We start from the raw sequence: 16,966 nt of genomic DNA, 5'->3' as shown, positions 1-16,966 counted from the left end.
GTGAGCGGCAGGGACGGGATAAGATTTGTGCGTGAGGGTGATGAGGAAAGGCTGAATAGTGAGGGGTAGGGGGAACAAGGGCATGGTGAGGGTGGTGAAGAAGAGTTTCAAACTAAAAATTTGAGGTCTAAAAAAGGAAAAAGAAAAATAAACTATGCTGAAAATCAGTCATCAGAATTTGATGATTCTTCTTTTAGGCTAGGAATTGTTTTACATTATGGTGTGGGATAGATGAGTATGAAGTAAATCATTTTCTAGATAAGTATGTGGTGGATCTTGCAAAAAGAACATGCACTTATGGCATGTTCCAGTTGAATGCCTACCCTTACTGCCATGCATGTGCAGCAATATCTACTAAACCAATTGGTGAGTATGTTGATGTTAGTTACAAAAAATCAACATACTTAAAGATTTATGGGGAGATGATCTATGATGTTCTTGGGGCAAAAGACTACATTCAAACTATTTATGAACCCCTAAAACCACCAAAAGTTAAAACGAAAAGGTGTAGACCAAAAAGACTTAGGAGAAGGGGTCCGAATGAGGTGAAATCCACTTCTACAAGAAAAGGTCTAACACATACTTGCAGCAACTGCTTGGAGAGAAGGCACAACAAGGGAACTTGCAAGAATCTACCACATTCAAAGTCAAAGTTTCATAAGGTTTGTTAATTGAAATTGTTCACCTAATATTCTGTCTCTTTTTTTCTTTTTTGGCAATTATGTTGAGTAAAAATATTTATTTGCAGGGCATAAGTCATGAGGAAATACCTGTTGAAGGCTCCCAAATTCCCCCAACAAGTCAAGAGCATGAGTTGCAGTATGAGGCTACAAGAGCAACCAAGGTAAGTTACTTAATATATTTTTTCCAATATAAATATTAGTTACTACTCAAATATCGAAAAATTATTTTGAAATTTTAGAAGCAAAAAACAAGAACAAGTGAAAAGACACTACAAACAAGCATTCCTCCATGTACTGTAAGCACTGTAAGTTCTGATAGCAATTAAAATATAGGTTTTTTTGCTGCAATTGTTTAATGTAGTAATCTTGACATATTACATATTTTTTTTCAGATGCAGATTGAACAAACAACTGATGGATCATCTGCAGCCATACACCCAACAAACACTCCTCCATCTACTGTAAGCACTGTAACTTTCTTTTTTTTTTTAATAACAGCAAGAAATTGACTATCAATGCTTGTAACCATGTAGTAAGTGAGCAATTAAAATATAAGCCTTTTGAAATGTAGAATGAACAAATAACTATTGGATCATCTGCAACAACACCCCCCACAAGTACTCATCCATCTACTGTAAGTTCTGTTATTATAAATTTCCTTAGTTTTATATTTTACTGCAGTTGTTTTTAAACTCTTTTGATATTATCAGCAACAAATTGGTTATCAAGGACGTAGAAATGCTGTTTTGATGGGAGACACTATTGGAACAAGCTCAAGACGACCTATAAATACAAATAGAAATAAAAAGTCATCAATTTCTAAAGTTTTGGAAAAAATCAAGGCGAGGTCCAAGAAAAGGCCATGAAGGTCATAATAATAGAGTTGTAATTTTGTCTTAATCATTTTAATGGGGTTGGATATACTTTTTGGCTACTTTAAATGGAGCTACTTGTTTAAATTATTCAATATGTTTTGAAGAGAATGTTTGGCAATATTTTGGAGCTACTAATGTCTTTGAATGGGGTTGGATGTACTTTTGGCTTAAGCTTACATTTTGATAAATTTGGCAGTGTAAATTGGCTTAATTGGCAGATACAGTATGAATTGGCTTACATTGTGCTCAATGAAATCATGCATTTTATTGTTTTGCACATTTTAAGTGTCATATGTAGTATTTTTTTACAGCATTTGACAACAATTTAATATGATGTTATAATCTAGAAATAAAAATAAACTGCACATTTTTGAAACTACAATACAATTAGAACAACCCTTGATAAATAAAAATAAAATCCATATTTGAGGAATTATAATACAATTACAACCACCCTTGATTTTTACTTGATTAACAGAATGAAAACCACCAAACATACAACTGCACTAATTCCAATCCAAAAATTAATATTGCTAACCACTTTTTCATTGTGTTCGACAGTTACATTTGGTTTTTTCGAATTTGACGCTTTCGATACCACATCATCTATATCACAACCATCTGGTTCATCTTCATCTGTTGCAAATGCATTGTCCCCCAATCCGATGTACGCTCCACAATCAAAGTTTACCAGAAACCCGCTTGGTGCCCACGTAGCTCTTTCGGGTTGTGCCCAACAAAAAAAATTACAAACTTGAAATCTACAACAATAATACAACTTACCTCTAGAAGGGTTTCTTAAAGATTCCACTACTCTAATATCTGCCTTTAAATTGCATCCACAAAATGATAAAGCTGAAAACCTCAAATCGAGCACTTCCTTGCATTCTCGATTTTTTTTCAGTTGACTTGATTGTGTGGACATGGCTTCAAAATCTATAAAAAAAAAAAATGAGAAAGGAGCATGCAAGAAAGGATGAAAAAATGTGATAGAAATAAGAGAATGAAGCAACCTTTAAATTGGGAGAGAGAAGGGCAAAATTATCCAAAAAATATACTTTTCCTACCCAAGTTCGCAGTCATCGCGCGTGTGGAGCAAATTCTGCACCGGGGGGGGGGGGGGGAGGGGGGGTTGAACTTTATTTTATATCACAAGGGGAGTAATTGATACTTTAATTTTCACAAGAGATTTTTTGGTCATTCCTATTATCATAGGGGGGTCTCTGGATTTTTTCTCTTAAATTTATAATTGTCTTGCGAAATAAGTAAATAATAAATTAAGTTACACAAAAATTATATATAGAAAAATCATAGTTAAATATATATAATAAACTTTAAAAAGAGGCCAACAGGCCCGTCCCCGGCCCACTCCAAGACCAAATATCCTGGGCCACTACGCTGGCTAGTCCCAAGTATTGATTTGGTCCCAAGCAGGCTCGGCCCAACCAAGCCCATCTTTGTATTAGTTCAATCTGGTCTTAGGTTGGGTCAGCTCGACCCATTGTGCCTCTTGATCTCTAACCATCTTTTCAACTCTCTGTCGGCAACAATCTTCACTTTGAAGTAGTGAACACCAGCAAAATGATTAAAGATGTCTTACTTGAAATTTGGTAAATGACATTTTAATAAGTCCAAATAATAATCAAATTGGTCAAGATTTTATGAAAAGTTGCATGTAATTTTGTCTAGTATCACGTGTAATTCATCCGAACCCTATTAAATAGAGTTGTTGTAATAGAGAACAAACATTAAGCAGAGTATATATAATTTTCAATTTAACATGAATCTCTTTGTAATTAAATTAAGGGTTAATTATATCTTATCATTCGAACTATGGCAGTTTTTACGCTTTGACAACTAAATTTTTTTTTTTTTTTTTGTCAACTTACCATCTCAACTTTACGAAATTTTACACTTTGCATTTCATAGTTGTTTTTTCACCAAATTTTTTGTCCAAAAAAATCACATGCGCTACACATGTGATATTTAAGGATAAATGATGTAGGGGTGTTCAATTCGGTTAACCGAACCGAACACTGTTTTTGAAAACCAGAAATCAAACCGAACAGTATCAATTCGGTTCGATTAAAATCGAACTCGGTTCTCTTTTTTCGGTTAAAAAATCAAAAAAACCAATTTTTTAGAAAAATATACCTAAATAATTTTAGTATTTTTTTAATTTTATCCAAAAATAAATGTAACAAAATATAAAAATTTTAAAAATAAAATGTATCATAAAAAGAATATTTACGAATACAATTTAAATTTTCAAATCAAAAGAAAAGATATAATAGAATTAATAAAATAATATATATTTATATATAAATCGGTTTTTCGGTTCGATCACCGGACGGTGATGGAAAAAATCAACCAAAAATTGATTCAAAAAATAAAAACCGAATCGAATTTTTCGATTTGATTTTTGGTTCAAACCGAATTTCCGGTGGAGCCCGCATAACCGAATTATGAACACTCCTAATGTGATGTCATATTTTTTACGTTTGCAAAGCATGTTATATTTTTCCAACAAAAAAATTGATCATATATGGCAAAGTGCAAAATTCACAAAGTTGAGATGGTAAGTTGACACAAAAAAAAAAAAAAATCTAGATATCAAAGTATAAAAACGGGTATAGTTCAAATGACAAAATGTAATTTACCTTTAAATTAAATCTTAGGAGGTGTTGATACATTTATCCTAAATTTTGTTAGTTAGGAAAACAAAAACGGATTTAGCTAATTAATGTTGACATTTTTTACGTATGGAAAATTTTCCAAACAAAATTTGAAATATTAGAGGGGTCAACAAGGTCGGAATCAACAACTAAAGATAGGTCCGATCTTACAATCTTATTTTATGGGGTAATGTATCCCACCTAAAATGTGGGATACACCATCCAATTGATTTGTCTAAGTGAAAATCACTATCTTCACTTTGGCTTTTTCCGACTTGTGAAATATATCTATGCTAAAACGAATATAATTTAAATTATAGTAATTTAATTATAATAAGTATAAAAAAATTACTTCATTCTTTTTGGGATTTTTAAAGAATATTTGAGTTTTAGTTAGTTACTGAATTTTCAAAAATAGATCTTTTCTCATACTATTGTAAATATTTTTTAGAAAATATAAACATTCGTTCTCTTTTTTTTTTTAATTATTGAATGTTGATTTTGAATTTTTGCTTCATATGAACGTAGAAAAAAAAATAGAAATATTTCAACAAAGATAGAGAGGTTCTTTATCTTTTATAATTTTTCAAAAGTTACAATGTTAAGATAAAAATAACTTAAAAAATGATACCTTTAATGGTCATTTTATATTTAATTATATTTTATAATCCCTTCAATCAAATATAATATTATATTATCACATGGGATATCACACATATAATACGTCAAATCAAACATTAAATAATGGATTATGAGAATAGTTATCATTCTACTTTCCATCCCATCCAATCACATTGTACCTAATCCTATCACACGACAAAATGAGGCCAAATTGTTAGCTACCTGAGGTGGCCACCAGCTAAAATTATATGATACTTAAGTTAGTTTTGAGCTCGAAGATATAGGGGCCATAAAGTACAATCTGATAGTAATAAATGCATACATATCAAATAAACCTTTCATATATTTATAAAGACTTCTGTGTCAGAAATCACACGAACCTCGTGTTCAGAAGATAGCTGTTGGATGAGTTTTGAACCATCCTACAGTGTTTGGGATCTTTCTGGGGGGCGGGGGAGGGGGAGGGAGGGTAAGTTAGAGATGAATGGGGACTCACATCACTTTGAGTCGCAAACACTCTTGTAGTATCAGTTTAAAAATAAAAGCATTAACTACCCAATTAATTAAAGGGTAAATTACATTTTGTCATTCGAATTGTATTCGTTTTTACACTATCATCGAAAGTTTTTTTTTTGTGTCAACTTACCATCTCAACTTTACGAAATTTTTACTTTGCTATACATAACCGTCTTTCTATTGATTTTTTTGTTGAAAAAATATCACATTCTCTGCATATGTGAGAAATATTACATCATATAACCTTTAAATACCACATATACACTGCATGTAATATATTTTCTACAAAAAACTTGGTTGAAAAATATTATAAATGGCAAAATGTGAAATTTTGCAAAGTAGAAATGTTAAGTTGATAAAAAAAATTAATGCTAAAATATAAAACGATCATAGTTCAAATAACAAAATATAATTAACCGTAATTAAACAATCATAAATTTTTATTCGATGAAGAAGTAAAAGACAATACCCATAAGCGTACACACGCAATTGCCTTTTCGATGAGAGGCCAACCCCTTGTGTTGAGGGGTTGCTGCTCCCACTCTATTAAGGGCCGTTTACAGTGACTCATAAGAGTGGATGAGTCCTCCAAGCATGAATTAATAAAATGTCATCTATGCAGATCCATATTTCAAGAAGATCTATTAATTAGGTCGCAGTTTTCTAACATCAAAATTGTTAATATTTTTTAGAGATAATTATATTTATATTCTTGATCTATAGTTTGTTTATATAAATTATTCATTCATTTTGGATAATCACATACACCCATAAAAAACATCAATATCATTTATACAAATTAATTATTCTTATTTTTTGAAAAATTACAAATATAACCCCCAAAAATATTAATATCATTACACAAACTATCTCTATTTTGTTACTGTCAAGGGTGTTTTTGTAATTATATAAAAAAAAGAGGTCATTTATATAAACAAACCATAGATCAAGTGTAAATGTAATTAATTTTATTTATTAAAAAAGGTCAATTACATTGACACCTTCTAAGATTAGGTTTAATTACATAAGTACCTCCTGCCTTTTATAAAATTATAAATACATCCCTTGATATTGTAGCTGTAATTACAGATACACTCATTTTCAACAGTTAAATTTTACATAAACACTCCCTTAGGTACATTACACTAGCACTCTTTAAAAAAATGTATCTATAATTTTATGAAAGATAGACAATATTTGTATAATTGCACATAATCTCAAGAAATGTCAAATATAATTTAGGAGTAATTACACTCCCCTCTCCTGAATTTGGTGTAATTGCATGTATACCCCCTGTGGTTTGAAAAATTATATCTAAAACCCCTTATGTTTGCTTTCGTATAATTACAAACATGTTCCTCCATTTCAAAATTCACTAAATTTGTTGAAACTAACGAAAAAAATGAATGAAAATTGATATTTATTCTCGATTGACTTATTACTGACTTATTACAGGTCAAATAATTTTTCTCAGATTAAGCTACCCTTATAACAGTGAAAAATTATCTCATCACATGTATTAACGCGTGATGACGTATGAGGATAATCTGGTTATAAAACGATCTATTTGACCTGCAATTTATAAGTCAATGAAGGATAAATATAAATTTTTTTCTTGTTAATATTAGCAACTTTGGTAAATTTTTACTAATAGATGGACTTATTTGTTAGACGAAATCAAACTTTAGGAGTGTTAAATATAATTTTCAAAACTGCAAAGATATATAAGTGCAATTATATCAAATTTTATGGGAAGAGTGCGTAATTATTCTTATAATTTACCCTTCATCTAATGAATTTAAAAATAAAAGATAAATATAATAAAATGATTTCCAATTGTAGCAAAACAGAGCATTTAAATCTCACGACAAGGGTGACATTTAGACTATACGACACGGCTGGAATATTTATTCACTTTAAAGACGCCAAACAAGACCAAATATATATATATATATTCCATGCATTTAATTCATCAAGATCAATTATACGACGCGAGCCTGATTGATGTTTCTACGCCAACTACCTCTTCAAAAAACAAAAAAAAAATAAAAACCTTAATTAACTATCAATAATTAATAATTAGTAGATATAGATATATATATATATATGTATATAACCAAAAATGAATTTTAATTACAATTTCCAAAATCCAAAATACGTATGTGTGGAGAGAATAATAATTACAAAGGAAAAAAACGTAGGAATAATAAAAATTACATGATACCATTAAATCCACCAACCTCGACACTTTGATTAGACACGGATGCGCCACGGCAGCGGCCGGCAACCGACAACTTCCACCACCGCTACGCCAGCTTTTCCCGGCCGTGACCGCCGTAAATACTCAACACTTTTACCTTCCACCACGTCGTCTCTTGATGAGCCACACAGCGGAGCATGTGATCTCAACCAAAACCCTTTTCCCACCTTCTTCTTTTGAACACCCTTACTCTTTACCTCCGCCGCCATCTCCTCCGCCATGCCGCCGGGACTTCCACCGGAATACATAGCATGACTAGACTCTATGTAATAATCAAGCTGCTTCGATATCCTCTCAATCTCATAATTATCAAGAAGAGAATTGCTAGCACGACGAATAGTACACCTCGGACTTGATATCGTCCTACGGGATTCTAAGATTGATTCTTGCACGTTTCTTGAGGCTTCGAGCTTGTACCGTGAGGGTTTAGGCTCGAATTTATGCCTCAAAACGTCGTATTCACGCACCGACGACCTCCCGTTGGGATGATCATAGCCGTGTTGGTACCATGCCCATGCAGCGGATTTAATTACATCCGATTCGTGGTCGGAGACTAGGGTTTTGTTTTGTTTTGTTTTGTCCATGAAATTGTTGAAGGTTGAAAACGGCATTGTGGTTTGGGTGGAATTTAACGGGGTGGAATGATAAGTGTGGAAATGTAGAGCTCCACGCTATAATATTAGTGTTGCATAGGATGATGACAGCATTGTTTTTACACTTTGATGTGTGTTTGTTGTGATGGCATTTAAACCGGTGGGCCGATCCGATGTGTCATTTGGGCCACCAGAAGCTTGGTGGTAGGTGGCAACATTTTTCTTTTTTTCTTTTTTTTTTTTTTTTGGTGATGAATGTCCAATCGCATTGAATATTAATTATATAATAAATATTTTTAGCAATATTGAGCATTAAATGATTCGATAAATTTTATTTAATATTTTTTAAATTTACTTTTATCTAATAAATAAGTTCTTTTATTTGATAAGATTAACTGAATTTGTTGATATTAACGAAAAAAAATTGAATGAAAATCCTTATTTACTCCTGATTGATTTCTTATTGACTTATAAGTTTTCTATTACCGAACTACCCTTATACATTTCCACATGTTAATGCATGTGAAAAAGTATATTTTGCCCTTAAGGATAGCTTAAATATTTATTTGACCTAGTCGCCAATCGATGGTGTATATCTATTTCTTTTTTTTTTTTTAATATTAACAAATTCGATAAATTTGCCTAACGATGGGAATTTGTCGTTGATGGAAGCAAATTTCAAAGTAACTAATATAATTTTAAAACTACATGGTTATTACGTATAATTACATCAAACCTTGTGAAAAGACGATTAGTTATCCATAAAATTTTTTAGTGAAATAGTTATTCAATATGATATTAGAGTTGGATTGAATAAGAGGTTTTGATTTTGAATTTTATTGTCATTTATTTATGAAAAAGAAGAGTTTTATGTGCAAGGTTTGACAAACAAGAATACCAATTGCAAATCACGAGGATCCATGTTTGAGGTATAATTAAATTTTGAATCATTTTACAATTTTAATTTTTTCGATGATGTGGTTAGTTGACATACGTAGAGCCCGTCTTACTGTCACTACCCATTTGTAGAAAAAAAAAATTCACATGCAAGCTTGACAAAAAAATACTGCATCCGAATTAGAAATATTAAATATTAAATAATTTTCTTAACAATCTAAACTTTTGACAAGGTTATAATTCAACAAATATGATAAAATTTATTTTATAGTAGATTTAATTATATTTAGTTTATTTCTTTATTTTATTTTATTTTTTTTGCTTTTACAAGGGAACATTTAATGCGTCCTACACAGCATTACTTGCTTCTCTGGTCTATCACATTTGGATGGAGCACAATCGGCGTCGGTTTGAGAACGTGCGCCACGATGCACGTACTCTTTCTAATACTATTGTTGATGATGTTAGACAATGGATTATTAGTGCTGAACTACCATTTTCTATTAGCTCATGTGGTTTACATCGCTTATGGGGAATCCCTTAGCCTGTCAGAGGTGAAGTTTCATAATGACTTATGATTATACAGTACCCTTGTACTTTTTTTTCTGTTTAATGAAATTTACCTTTATCAAAAAAAAAAATAGATTTAGAAAGAAATACTAAGTTTTAAAATCTTACTGATTAGTCATTTCTCTTTACTTTGTAATAGAAAATTAACAAGTTAATAATATACTAAGATAATTTTAAGTTACTAAAAATTTATGAATTTATTAATAAAAATTCCATCAAACAATAAGAAGAGTATTTTTTATATGGTTATCTTTTTTCAAAGATTATGTACGGATATTATTATTAGAAAAATGAAAAAAGAAATGGAAGAAAATTATATGTATGGGTAATAGAATAAATAAAAATAAAATTTATACTTTTTTATTTTGGGACTATACTTTCACTTTTCCAATCAATTTTAGTCGAGAACAAGATTAGATCCGCAGGGGTTTCACTCGTTCAATTTTATTTCCCCTCTATCTATTCTTTCTAACCAAGCACCAACTTTTTTTTCTTACTTCTAAGTTTCTTATACACTCATTTTTCACGTCGAGCAAGCAAACTCTTAAAGAATTTAAAGTCTTTTTCAATATTGAATTATTCAAATAAATGTAAATAATTTGAATGTCATGCACTTAAATCCAAGGGATTCCTATTGCTAGATACCTACTAAGGGCATTGAATTATTGACCAAAAAAAGACGATTGATGTTGTGTATAAATTATTATAATTGATATTGTCACTTTACAGTTGATGACTTAAGAAAATCTTAAATAATCGTGTTTAACCCGACAGATTCGACACGGTACGGCGCTTTTAGGCATAGCCATCAGTTGTCCGTCGTAGGCCCGTAGCTTGAAAATGACGATTTTTCATTAGCTTATATTATAATATAGTAACACTCAAGAATTATGTAACTCTAACAAATAGCTCTCATGCACCTAATCATTCACCCCAACATAGACACATGCAATAATTACATTTGGACCCTTCGAAAGTGCGAAATATATATATTTACACATTTTTTCAAAATACAAAATTATATTTTTTTTAAAATAAAATTTCAAAATTACACCTATACCGTTTCAAAAATTTATTGTTTATACCTGATCCGCTTTCGTTATAATTTGGACAGAAAATGCGGATGTTAGCAACAAAAATTACATAATTTACAATGTTATCTTTGATTTAATTTTTCCATGTAATAATTTTATACTTACAAGGAAAAAAATATAATAATGTTAACTTCACTCCCATATATTATATTTATTCCTTTGTAAGTATAAAAATTAGTGTGTCCCCGATGCTATGTATGGGTTTAATTTAATTATGAATAAAATTATCTTACAAAATTTTTAAATTATGTGATAGTTAGTTAAGATTTTTTCTGAATGAGATCAATAATATAAAATTAATTTTTTTTTCAAATTACAGTGCAAAATATAAATTAAATTTACAATAATTTAAAATCATCAAAATAGGAATAAAGCGATATACATCCAATAAAACTAAATTTTGAGTAATTGTTATGTCTTATTGCCTTTTTTTTAATTGTTGGACGCAAAGTAAATTATTTTTAATAAAATAAATACTATTTCTATGTAACAAATTTGCATATCGATATTATATATTTTATTATAAAATGTTACTTCACAACATAATTTTCAATACATAAAATTACAATATGTTAACTTTTCACGAATTATTTTTTTTCAAAAAAAACAAAAGAAAAGGTGAATTTTACAAAATTTATCAAATAATTTTATTACCAAAAGAGTACATATATAACAAATTATTATTATTTGACATAAAGATAAAGAAAACTTAATAAAATATTTTTTTAAAAAAAAAGATAATATTGTCAAACATAATAAATTATGTTTTGCTGTACAATGTTATATACATTATTCCATACTCCTAACTTTGATGTCATGGATGTAATTAATGAAAAATAAAATAATTAAAAAATCAATTGAGCCAAAAGTTTAACATATATACCAGGATTTGTGATCATCTCACTTTTCTTTTTTTCTTTTTTTTGCTATAGAGTATGAAATTTGGATTAATATTTTTACAATAACTACAAAATTATATTAACAAAATAGTTTAGAAATTAGAAAATGATATCAAATAGAAAATTAACTCAAAAAATAATATAATATCACAAAATTGATAAGCTAAAAAACTAATTAACAATAAAAAAATTAAAAGAGCAATTAATATAAGCAAAAATTGAACGTGGCAGGACACGTACTCTTCTCCCCTTCTATTTGTTATGAACTAAAAAGAAATTAGAAAGGAAGATATAAAGCTTTAGAAATTAAAAAATTATATCAAAAAAGAAAAAAAAAACTCAAATAATTATCGTAAAAATTGCATAATTAATAAACTAAGAAAAATGAAATGTTTTCAATAAAAAACATTAAGAAAGTAGTAAAATGAAAAGAAGTGGATATATTAGACAAACGATAATCTCTCTTTTCATTTCGCTCGAATGGGTTATTTTTCTTTCTTGAGAGCTCTTAGGGCTATTGCCCTGTATATATTTTTGTGATATTTTGAGTGTTTTTGCTCCTTGAATTATTAAACATTGTCATACGCTCAACTAATTCTTAGAATTGATGGTTGTTGTGGTCTGAATTTTTTTGTTTTTTTTGTTTTTTTTGCCTTTTAACTCTTTTTTCCTTATTAGCTTTGTCTTTATTTTTATTTTTTAGAATTGTTGATTGTCTTTTTTGTGTTTCTTTGCCTTGACAGAGTATCACGGGTATCTCCTGTTGGGGCATTATTGTGTCCACTATTCTTGATACATCCAATACTCCCTCTCATATCTATGACCTGATGGACCCAGTTCTAGAATTACTAGGAAGGTGTTTATCACTAACATATAATGAGGATTTAGGGTAATGATGCCACTCGGTACTTGGCATGGTGATGCAAATCCAAAATATTTCTGTCTTGTGGGGCGCCTTTTATCATATCGGGGTTTCCATTTTGAGTCACTTCGCTCAGCTCTCGTGACAACGTCCAATCCAATTCGCGACATGGGCACTGAGTTGATTGACGGGGACATAATTCTATTTAGGTTTCATGATCGTATTGATAGACAACGACTATTAGATAATAGACCATGGGCGTATAAAAAAAGTTTACTTGTTCTCAAGCCAGTTCATGCTGCCGAAAGCCCCCTACAGATTGACTTGGATTGGTGTGATTTCCACGTTCGAGCTCACAACCTACTGATCAGAAAAATGATAGGGACATAGTAAGTTTGTTGGCAATTAGTTGGGACGTTTTATGGATGTGGATCTGGATTCAACTGGTGACATCTAGGGCTCATCGTTAAGGATCAAAGTTTTTACTTGAATATCTGCAATCAATTGACATGTGTATAGGAAATTAAGACCACATTAGGAGAACAGTTGGTTCTAACTTCCACGTTCGAACACCTACCGAATTTTTGTTACCTTTGTGGTCATTTAGGTCACCTCTCACGTGCTTGTGAAACTCAACTGGAAGAGGGCTTTGTTGAACCTGGCAACAATACTCCATTTGGACCAATGTCCTAGGGCCAGATGGCTTTAGGATCTAGTCAATGCATTCAAGGCTCAAAAGGTCGAAGTCTCAGCGGGAATTCCATGACACCGGCATTTCTATCGAGTTCTCATAATAGACTGGAATCCGAAATGGCTACGTCCAGAAGTACGAAAATTTTGTGAGTATTCCGTTGAGCAGTCCTATAATATCAGATTCTATATATGGTGATGGTTGGTTTGCATACAATGACAGGATACTTATAGATTTCTTCTCCTATTAGCATTGTTGTTATTACATCAATCCCTTAACCCAATGTCTCACCTTTAACCACCAACACTCCCCAAACCCATTACCACGAACCCACCACACTACAATCTCTTCACCCCATGCTATGCGTTTTACTCCTCCCAGCACAAATCCCCACCAAATCCTAGCCCCTATACAAAACTTGCTCCCTACACCTCTCTTATTCTCTAAGTCACCACCTTTTCCTCCAAAAACCACTACCAAAATCAAACATTTCACACCACTCTCCTTAAAACCTTCTGCTCATCAATTTGCTACAGTCTCCAGAGAAAAGCTAATGACACTAACTCAACTTCTGTTGATATCATGGCAAAAGTCTAAAAAAACTCATAGATGAACTCTGTCATCAAATGACATCTTCTCACCAAGGCGATGACTGCAAACTAATCCCGCTGATCACAATGATTGTTTTGACTTTGAATTGCTAAGGGGTCGGGGACTTAGTTCGCGTCCACAACCCTGACTTAGTGTTCCTTATAGAGATCAAGTGTAACCAACAGAAAATTGAAAATTTGAAACGTCGACTTGATATGTTTGGTATAGGTGTTAACTTGAGAGAAAACAGTGGGTAACTGGCATTATTATGGCGCAAATCAATTTCAGAATGTTTTCAAGAATTCTCTTTTCACCACATAGATGCTTCCGTACAGGAGAATGACAAGGCCCCTCTATGGAGATTCAAAGGGATCTATAGAGAATCGAAAGCAAGCAAAAGAAAGAATACTTGGAATCTACTCAACAGGCTGCAGGCTCAATCTTGTAGGCCAAGGCTATGCACCGGAGACTTTAATGAGATTTTGGTATATTTCGAAAAGGATATAGGGTAATATTGGACCTCAATGGTAACTCAATGAGTTACATAATGCTCTTGGTGATTGTGGTCTTCACAACCTTGGTTTCATTAAAGACTATTTTACTTGGAGCACTCAACCCGTTCAACCTCATACTATTGGTAAAAGCGATGATAGGGCTTGCAACCATAGATTGGATTCAACTTTTTCCTTAGTGCTCTGTTTTGGTGGAATCAACTATTTATTCGAACCATTTATGTTGAGCGTCGCCAAACATAAAATGTGGAATAGAAGGCTCACCTTGGTCAATGCGCTCCACACCGGCTCAAAAAGCATTTCACGAAGCCAATTGGAATCAACTTCTCATGAATATATGACAATCATGAATGTTCATGCCGTGAAGCCTCATCTCCTTCATGTCGCCACAACAGGCCAAATTAGACGCATAGCCATCAGGAAACTTTAGATGACTAATCCATTCACATATCCTCCTCTTCTGCTCTTTGGTTAGGATGTATACGGCCTTGGGCATCACGTTCAAGCTTCTTTCATCCGCTTCAAGCTTCAGTCTATCACATAAAATCTTGCGGTCCTTCCGTGCATTCAGAGTATCTTTCGTTTTTTCCTTTATATCAATCACCGTATTGAATATTTTGTCAAACACATTTTTTTCAATGTACATGACATCAAGATTGTGTCATATCAGATATGTCCACCAGTAATCAAGCTCCTAGAAGATGTTTTTCTTTGTCCACTTATGCTCTATACCGTACCCGTTCGGGAGTGACAACGGCACCTCAACCATAGGACTAAACTCTTCAACCTATTCGCGGATCTGTTCTTCCATCAATCTTGGTCGTGCAACTTTCTTCTCTACTCCGTTTTTAGTGAATGTTTTTTGTTCCGAAGGTACGGATGGTCTGGGGGAGGAATTGTCTGTGATAGTTAAAGTAGCACACCTTCCTACCAATTTGTAGGTAGAATGCACGTGTATCTTCCGTACAAACTGGACACCTCATAACACCAGCAGAACTCTATCCAAACGCCATTCCATAAGCGTTCACGGTCCACATCAACGTGGTGGGAATTGAAAATATCTCGTTCTTCGTACTGTCGTGCATCAGTACACCCATATGCCACAAATTCTACAACTACATCAATGAGACGTTTTGAATTGGATGGACCGGGGATCACCATTGTTAGGAACATATACTCAGAACTCATTCGCATTTTTTAGGGGAGTTTGTATGGTATAAATATAATGGGCCAATACGAGTACGTACAACTGTACTGCCCGTGCGGTGCGAACCCATCTGTGTCCAAACTCAATCTAATATTACGGGCTCTACTGCAAGATCGGAATATATTCGGTAAAAATGCCTACATGCCTCTGCATCAGACAGATGACACATGGATCTCTCCTCCATCTGATGGTTGGCATGCCACATCATTTCCTCAGCAATCGCTTCCGAAGCATACAACCTCTGCAGGCGAGGGGTAATTGACAAGTACCTAAGAATAACATATGGTGTCTTCTTGCAACTAGAATTTCGCTCCCTAGTCGGCTTGCACCTAGCTTCTCCACAAAATATGCAGTAGTCCATATCAATGTCGTCTTTCCAATACAACATGCAACCACTCTTACACGCATCAATCTTCTCAACAGATAAGCCTAAATCTCTTATCAATTTGTTTTTACTATAGTAATCCTGGGGTAGGGTGTGGTCGCGCGGTAATATATGATTAGCCTACTGCAATATTCGATCATATATATCCTGAGAAATACGGCACTCGACTTTGATATTCACCAACTTAACTATAGCCCCCAATTGAGATTGGGTGCAACCGTTTCGCAACGGCTGCTCGGCAGCATGCACTACATCATGAAATCAATCTGCAAGCTCAAATACATAATTGTAGGGACCCCACGGTAATATAAACTAGGCCCTGCATCAGTTAGGGGTGTGTAGAAAACCCAAAAATCGGCCGAACCAGGATTCGGTTCGAACCGAAAATCAAACCAAAATTTTCGGTCCGATTTTTTGTCACCATTTTGGTGATCGAACCAAATTGAAAAATCGAATTTTTAAATGATAAAATATATTTTTTACACATATTAATATTATATAATTATATATACTAATATTATATTATTAATATATACAATAAGAATTGACTATTTGACTTGACTCACTACGACTTGTAAGAGCAGAAGAACAGAAGACAAGAGAAGAGAAACACTAAAACAGAACAGAGAAAGAAAAGAAAGAAAGAAAGAGAGACTCTTGGCACCGGCCACGATTGAGACCGGAATACTGCAAAGATGACCTCACGACAGGTAGGTTTTCTGGTTTTTGTCTCTTAGACTCTTACAAAAAATGAAAAAATTTTAACTTACAATTTTGCTTTGAAGGTGTTTGATGAAATGCCTAAGTTAAAAAATATGTTGTTATTTTCCCTCTTTTTGGATTCTTGGCATTGTTGTTGTTAATGGAATTTTCCCTCTTCAAATTGTTGTTGTTAATGTTAGTTGTTATTTGTTAATCTTGCCTAAGTTTTTTTAACATTGTGGCCGACATTCTAAACTCGTCTTGGTAATACATCTTTAGCCCCTCTTATTCTTGTTTGTTTCTTTGGCAGAATATAGCACTCAGGAATTGCTG

The 16,966-nt window shown here is 32.5% G+C and overlaps 1 protein-coding gene across 1 annotated transcript; it reads right to left on the bottom strand.

Annotated features, from left to right (window-relative positions):
- Positions 1-7,442: 7,442 nt before the first annotated feature.
- Positions 7,443-8,316, bottom strand: LOC110012462 (uncharacterized). Its single transcript, XM_020696286.2, has one exon. The coding sequence runs from the start codon at positions 8,239-8,241 to the stop codon at positions 7,624-7,626; it is 618 nt and encodes a 205-aa protein (XP_020551945.1). The 5' UTR covers positions 8,242-8,316; the 3' UTR covers positions 7,443-7,623.
- Positions 8,317-16,966: the final 8,650 nt, after the last annotated feature.

Source organism: Sesamum indicum, linkage group LG8 (assembly GCF_026168435.1).
Source record: "Sesamum indicum cultivar Baizhima isolate 11 linkage group LG8, ASM2616843v1, whole genome shotgun sequence".
Classification (NCBI taxonomy): domain Eukaryota; kingdom Viridiplantae; phylum Streptophyta; class Magnoliopsida; order Lamiales; family Pedaliaceae; genus Sesamum; species Sesamum indicum.
This window is presented reverse-complemented; position numbering and strand designations above follow the sequence as displayed.

Coding starts and splice junctions, on each gene's coding strand:
- LOC110012462 (XM_020696286.2), bottom strand. CDS start 8,241: ATGCCGTTTTCAACCTTCAACAATTTCATGGACAAAACAAAACAAAAC.